This window comes from Chenopodium quinoa, unplaced genomic scaffold, assembly GCF_001683475.1.
Source record: "Chenopodium quinoa cultivar QQ74 unplaced genomic scaffold, ASM168347v1, whole genome shotgun sequence".
Taxonomy (NCBI): Eukaryota; Viridiplantae; Streptophyta; class Magnoliopsida; order Caryophyllales; family Amaranthaceae; genus Chenopodium; species Chenopodium quinoa.
In genome coordinates, this window is record NW_018744790.1 from 1,530,264 (window position 1) to 1,537,483 (window position 7,220).

At 36.0% G+C, this 7,220-nt stretch overlaps 1 protein-coding gene and 1 non-coding gene across 2 annotated transcripts; one reads left to right on the forward strand and one right to left on the reverse strand.

The window, feature by feature from the left end:
• Nucleotides 1–1,741: 1,741 nt before the first annotated feature.
• On the forward strand, nt 1,742–5,965 carry LOC110703935 (mitochondrial import inner membrane translocase subunit TIM8-like). Its single transcript, XM_021881735.1, has 2 exons — nt 1,742–1,917; nt 5,453–5,965. Exons 1-2 carry the CDS (start codon nt 1,879–1,881, stop codon nt 5,639–5,641), a joined length of 228 nt encoding a protein of 75 aa, XP_021737427.1. The 5' UTR covers nt 1,742–1,878; the 3' UTR covers nt 5,642–5,965.
• A 685-nt stretch (nt 5,966–6,650) lies between these two features.
• TRNAQ-UUG lies at nt 6,651–6,722 on the reverse strand. Its single transcript has one exon. It is a non-coding gene; the product is annotated as a tRNA-Gln (tRNA).
• Between the last annotated feature and the right edge of the window lie 498 nt (nt 6,723–7,220).

The following is a 7,220-nucleotide window of genomic DNA, read 5'->3' on the forward strand; positions in this document are numbered from 1 at the left end:
CGTAAAGTGAAAGAGATTACGCACCAAAACTCTTGGAACGTATACACCTTGAGTATGAACATATGGGGGGAGTTATGTGATGACTTTATATTTAATCATAACTTCTACTGGAGTACAGGACGCTGTACATTCCTTTTATTATTATTATTATGCGCAGGAATTCCGCCACTTACGAGTGGTTATTGATGCTGGCACGGTTAGCTCCCGTGTCAGTAACCTCAACTTTATTTGGGGGAGGTTGAGGGAGAAACCCGTCCGATGCGTAGTCAATACTAAATAAGTTATGTAGTGTCTAGTGTGAACTTTTATTGAATGCTGTATGCTTGAAACACAGGTGCAACAAGGTAAGTTGTGTGTTGATAGGAAATTATATGTTAGTGTGTTAATTACGCTTATGTACTCAACTTTGCTGATTGTGTGTTTTGTATGTTTGTTGGCCTTATCTTTACCTTGGCCCTATGATGACCCATTTTTAATGGAGAGTAGTGGAAGCAAGTAGAGATAAGCTTTTCAGGTGATGAAGCATTTTCATGAATGGGCATGAGTGAAGATCGAATCATACTAGTTTCCATAAGTATATGAATGTGTTATTGCTTTAATTATTTATGACTTTATTTATTTCATGTGACTAACGAAAAGGGTTTTGGATTTCGGTTTTGATTAATAAGGGCCTACAATGGTTCCAAGTTGTAGGTTGATTTTATTTTACTTTGTTTGACTTTACTTTCGTTGTTTGATTTTCAATGTTGACTTAGTTTGAAATGTTTTGAAATTAGTCTTTCGTTGTGTGTCTTTGATAGTTGCCTTAACCGTTATCACGGTGGCGGTAATGTCTAAGATATTCCTATTTAAAGTTTTAAACAAGGCAAAACAAGTATTTTAAAAGGAAGGAATTTCTAGGGTGTTACACCCTACCGTTGCGATTAATGCGAAGCGGAGAGAGTGGCATAATTTTAGATATCTTCAATGGGGTGTTTTGTTCATCAAATTGAATTGGATTGGTATGAAATCTCATACTAGAGAGGCATGGATTCTAATACCCATACTAGTCCATCGTTGTTTGGTTTTATTGTTAAAATGGATTCTATCCTTCATTAATAGAATAGAATGTGAATCTTAAGAGGAGAGGTGGGTATATGTTTTCATGGGTATGGGAGGATTTAGAACCCCTCGAGTATGAGATTCCATTACTAAAAATCTCAACCCAACAAAAAATAAGATGGAATGGATTCTAACTTCATTCCAACTCATTCCAAACGACTAACCAAACGACGCCTAAGTTTTTTTTTTTTTTTTTTTTTTTTTTTATTTTAAGATTGATAATCGAGTTTTTAAGTGGAGAAAAGAAATATACTCATTTTTTTTTTGTTTACCGGAAGAGAAATATACTGTATTATGTTTAGTGATTTAATTTAAGTGCCCCAATTTTCCAATACACAATTTTGACTAATAATATCTGTAATATTTTGATATATGGTTTGAGACGATTTTAACAAGTAATCATCAATTCTATTTTATTTTACGCATAAAGCACAAACCTTGGTCAAAACGATACATATAAATAGTGTCAAAGTCAAATTAGGACACTTAAATAAAAACGAAGGGAGTATTATATAGCCGATCTCAAGACCAACTAATGGCTATTGCTTGGACGAGCTAGTTTTCTGGCTAGACCCCGAGTCCAGCTAATAATTTAAGGTGAAAGACCCTCCAGACTAAAAAGCCCAGTAACCCTTACTGACGTTCGGCGACTTCGGCCAAACCAAGAAATTTTGCCAATTTGTTTCAACATTCATTTGCCATCTGTTTTAGGGTTTTAGAAAACTTGCAAAGGTTTTAGAGAGAGAAGAACCTCAACATCAACTTTAATCGGCTACCATGTCTTTCAACTCCCCTGAATTGCAGAATCTTCTCGAGGTTCGTCTACGTATACTTCAAATTTTGAATTTTTTTTGGTGTAAGCATTATTTAGTTACATTATATTTTGTTTTTGTTAGATTTTGTTAAACTCTTCGATGATTTGAAACTTTGATTGAGATGAAATTGAAAACATAAGAATATTCTCCGAATTCTTGGGGCTTTTTGATATTGTTCGGCCATTATTGAGTGATTGAACTGATGATACAGTAATTGTTTGATTTTTTTATTTTTTTTTATTTTTATGTAATAGAATTATAGACTATACTAATTATTGATGAAGTTAGGAAATAAGTGTTACGGATTGATATTATAGTCTTCATAGAAGTGCGCGAATTGTACTGAGAAAATCTCAATAACTGTCAACTAAATGTATTTTAGTATTTTGTTTTTTGGACTGGTTGAATTGCATACCTATATTCGTCAATTTTTGTGTGTGAAATTGATCAATATGACCAAAAATATAATGCCAATACGATATGTTCTGAAAACTTGTTCAGTCGCCAGAATGTGGTGGAACAACCCATATATTGTGTATATTGTTATGTGCTTATTATTGTACCAATAAGATGGAGGATGAGGATCGTTTGAAGCATCTTTTTTGGTATTTAAATGAATAATTGTTTCTTCATATGTGCTACTATGTTAGAGTAAGGTTCTATATCTACAAATAATTCGTCTAGTAGACTGATGTAATTAAGAGGTAACTTAAAGATGCTTTTGGTTTGGAAGAGTGGTGTATATTACTCTGTATTGAAGAGTGGAAAGAATATTATATGCTTATATGGAGTAATTAGCTTTGATTGATTGATTATGGAGTATTTAACTGCTAATTTGTGGCAATGATATTCCTCGTACTTTGTTTTTGTCTGTAACTCTCCTCTTCTTTCTTTGAGTTCCAATTTTCTCTATATATCTCCACTTAAGGGTGTGTTCTTTTCACTATTATGAAGTTACATAAAATTCTTTCAAACACCTTCTGATTTCTATTACAATTTGCCAAAATATATCCTGTTTTTACAGCAATATCTTAAAAAATTCTGTTGTAAATTTCTCCCCTTTTCACTACCATTGAGGTCTGATCCAAAATTTTCACTTCCCTTCGATGCAGATACCCATGCTAAGAACCAAATATGTTTCTATTGCGTTCTTGCTTTTTGAATAGTTGAAGTGATTTCTCTCTCTCTCTCTCTTAATCTCTTTGCTTGTGTTAGTTTCATTGGTCTTTAGGGCTGGTTGGTGTTTTGATTATCTTAGGCATTGACAAGTTATGATGTGATGGTACTATATTTTGAAGGAATGAATAATACAAAGTATAAACTAATTTACTAGTGTTGCTTAAAAGTGAGTTTGATGTTGGTTTTGGAACTTAAAAGTATAATGAAGCTACCTATTTTTAGTTTTTAAGTCTTCTCAGCTCAATGCATAAGATTAAGGGGCCGTTTGGTTCGCACGAGAGAATCAGAATGGAATGAGCAAAAGGAAAGGAGAAGAATGGAATGAAAATACCCTATTTTTGCTTTGTTGTTTGTTTTTAAAACAAAGGGAATCATTCCCCCACCACACCACCACCACCAAACATTTCATCAATTTTTCACTTCCCACCATTTCTAGCCACCGCCGCTCCTCCTCCACCACTCGCCGCCCTTCGCCGCACCTCCTCCCCTCGCCGCACCTCCTCCTCCCCTCGCCGCCCTTCGCCGCACCTCCTCCTCCCCTCGCCGCGCCAGCCCCGATCTCCCCTCCCTCGAAAAAACCAGCCCTAGCCTCGATCTCCCTCTCCCCCGAAACCGTCGCCTGAGCTAGGGATTCGAGGGTGGTGGGAGGGCCAGGCGACAGTTTCCGGGGAGAGGGAGATCGGGGCTAGGGCTTGTTTTTGCGGGGGAGGGGGGTGCAGCGGTGGTCGGGGGAGGTGCAGGGGTGGTCGAGGGAGGCTCGCCAGTGGTAAAGGTAGGGGCGGCGGTGGTTTGGGCTGGTTTTCCGGTGGTGTTGGTAGGTGTGAAGGTGGTTAGGGAAAGGGAATGGGAAAGTTTGGGGGGTGGGGAATGGAGTTGGAAGGATTTGGGTAATGAAGAGGGTAAAGGGAATGATTAAAAGTGTAAAACAAACATCAACAAAGGGAATCGAGCCAGTTGATTCCCATTCCCTTTCTTGATTACCCCCAACCTAATGGCCCCTAATAGTTTTAATAGTTTACATAATCCACCATTGTCGGTCATTTTTGGAGCACTCTCCTTCTTATCCCCATTTCTTGAGCCGCTGAGGTATTAACATGATAAACTCTTCAGAGCAATTCTAATTAATCTTTAACGTGATATGTATTGTCCTGTCGTAATGCAAGTGTCTCTATGATACTTTATGTAGCCTTTGCTTTGTATTGGTGAGTTTTTAAGGGGTGTGGGGTGTAAGTGGTGTTTTCTATTGGAAGGTAATCCTTGAAAGGATAGGAGAAAAAATAAATCAAGGATGTGTTCTTTGTTACTAAATCATGTTTATATGGTTTATGTGAAGTTTGACTCCATGGGTCTGGGTGTTGGTATATTGGACATAAAACGATGTAAAATTTTGTGGACTTTTTTAAGAGCTGGCTAAATTAATTATTGTGTAGTTGTGATTGATGTTATTTTTAAATTTAGTTTTGTTGGTTGAAATTTTAAGAAGCCCGTCATTCTTGATGGTCATATGATTTATTGAATTTTGATCCTGTGTGCAATATGTGCATTCCATTTCCTTCATGAGAAACAGAGTAATTGTGTGGCTAACTGGCTATTGATGATTTATGTTCTGAGACCTTCATTAAGTTTCTTGTGGTCATCTGAAAGTTTCTTAAAGGAAGGGCATTGATGAAAGTTTTGACATGTGTAAGAGTATGCATCTCACTGCCTTATACACAAGCTGAATATGAGGTTTCATCACAGCTGAAGTGCTTGCTATTGAGTCATGCTAATTAATCTGGTTGGATTTTTTTTTTTTTTTTGGGTGAAAATCTGGTTGATTTTTAAATCTAAGAGAATCATTTTTTTTTTTGAGCTATCCATTCATGAATTTAGTTAACTTGAAGAAATCTCTTTCTAGTTTTCTGAAGGTAGACCAGGTGCCCATAACCTTGCAGAAGTGTGGGCGAAAATAGTAGATAACCTGCTTTACCCTCTAAAGGCTAAAATTTGTTTATGCTGCTGCTTTTTCCCCTCTGAATCAAATCCTATTCTGTATGACTACAATCGATCAGAAGAATTTTTAGTATTAGCAGTAGCGCTCCCATTGCTGAAATACTGGAAGTTCACACTTAGCTTATTATGCCTATCATACATTTGTTTGTTAGCATTTCCCAGAATGGGCTTATGTACATGCTTTGTTTGCTTTTTGTTCAATGGTTCAACCTTTATCTGTGCATTAAAGTCTATAGAAAGTTCAGTATTTGCAAGCCCTTGGTATTTACTGAAAAACCATTGCATACTCTGGAATACACTTTCTTTAATAAGTTACTTACTGTATGATTTTGCAATGCTGATTTTTTGTTTTGAATAATTTGCAGCAAGAGAAGCAGAGAGCCATGGTCAATGAGATGGTATCGAAAATGACAAGTGCCTGCTGGGATAAATGCATTACCAGTGCACCTGGAAGCAAGTTCAGTAACAGTGAAGCAGCCTGCCTTCAGAATTGTGCTCAACGATATGTTGAGATGAGCATGATAATTATGAAGCGCTTTCAATCTATGCAGTAGAATAGGCGAGAAATCTCGATAAATTGCTAGTTGATGATTGCCCTCTCACTTTTATGGCTCCTTTAAATTAAACTTCCCTGTCTGGGTTTTACTGTTGCAACTGTGCATTGCCTATACATTTTATTCAAGAAAACACGAACTTACGCCACAATGATTTATCTATGAAAGTCTTTTTGCACATGCGTAATATCGTCTAGCATTTATGTTTTACGCAATGAACAATGTTTTAAAGGAATTGAATTCTTCTGTAAATTGAACAAAGGAAATCCTTGGCTGCTGCCATCTTTTTGCCTTCACCTAATGGAGAATATATAACTTAATTCTTATGCCATTTGCAGTTGATATGTGCGGGGTTTTCCTCTTATTTTGTTTTGCTTCAGTCGAGACTAACCTTGCTTCTTGAGAAGTTGAATGTTTGGGTGTTTTTGGTTAGAGCTCGATAATGGACTACTGGTTTTGCAATGGACACCATTCCTAGGGGTGGAGCAGTTTGATTTTAGCTGCTCAGTCTCGACCCAGATAGCTTGTGATCTACTCAAACTTGGCCTAATATGGTTGTGACTCTTGTGAGTTATGTCTAAACTCAAATTTAGTTATCAGATAAACTTATTTTAACACAAATAATATCTCTAATCGCATAATATGTTATAAAATTCTTCGAGATTATATAACAGGACAAGTGAACAAAGGAGTATTGTAAGTTAGCAACACGGAAATTTCAGGCTCGATAAGCCGGGATTGAGCAAGAGTTTGAACTATTAGAATTGGTGCGAGCCAAATGAGTTATCTCTAAACCAAAATGATTTTGTCTTAACGAGGTAAAAAATGAAATGGTTCACAGAGGTCATGTCCCCCAAAAAAGATTTACTTCGTGCTATAAGAAAAAAAAAATTAAAAAAAAAAAGTCAGACAAACTAATGAACAAACTTTCTAATTTTTTTTTCTTTAACCTAATAAACAAAATAGAAATATAAAAACAGAGGATAATAACACAAAAACAAAAAAAAAAAGGTCCTACCGGGAGTCGAACCCAGGTCGCTGGATTCAAAGTCCAGAGTGCTAAGCACTACACCATAGAACCAGATGTGCAAAATATTGTTTCTGAATAATAATAATACAAATGTTATTGAATAAATTCACGACCAAAGCATTATAACTGATTCTTTTTTTTTTGGGTTTTTGTAAGCTATGCCATTAAGGTTGTTGAGTTTCTAAAGTGTGCCCATACTTTTTCAAAATTACAAGTTGTCCCCTCAATTTAAGTTATTTAATCAAACGTACCCTCTGACGTAAACACGACTTCAGTAATTGTACATAAATAGGAAGTAATAAGAAGCGGATGAGAAAAAAGAATAAAAATACACCGAGAGCTTGACATATCAATGGTTTCTTTTAGAAGAAAGAAGAATAAGCACATGAGAAAATTTGGAAAAAAAATGCTAAATTTTAACTTACTTATATAACTCTAACCCAATTTTGGTGTGAAATTTCTCTCCAAAGTGTTGTAATAAACCGTTAACACAACTATTATCGTTATAGGGTACAGTTGAATAAAAACCTTAAGTTGGAGGGTACACCT

Coding starts and splice junctions, on each gene's coding strand:
- LOC110703935 (XM_021881735.1), top strand. CDS start 1,879: ATGTCTTTCAACTCCCCTGAATTGCAGAATCTTCTCGAG. Junction 1,918..5,452: donor AATTGCAGAATCTTCTCGAG/GTTCGTCTACGT, acceptor AATAATTTGCAG/CAAGAGAAGCAGAGAGCCAT.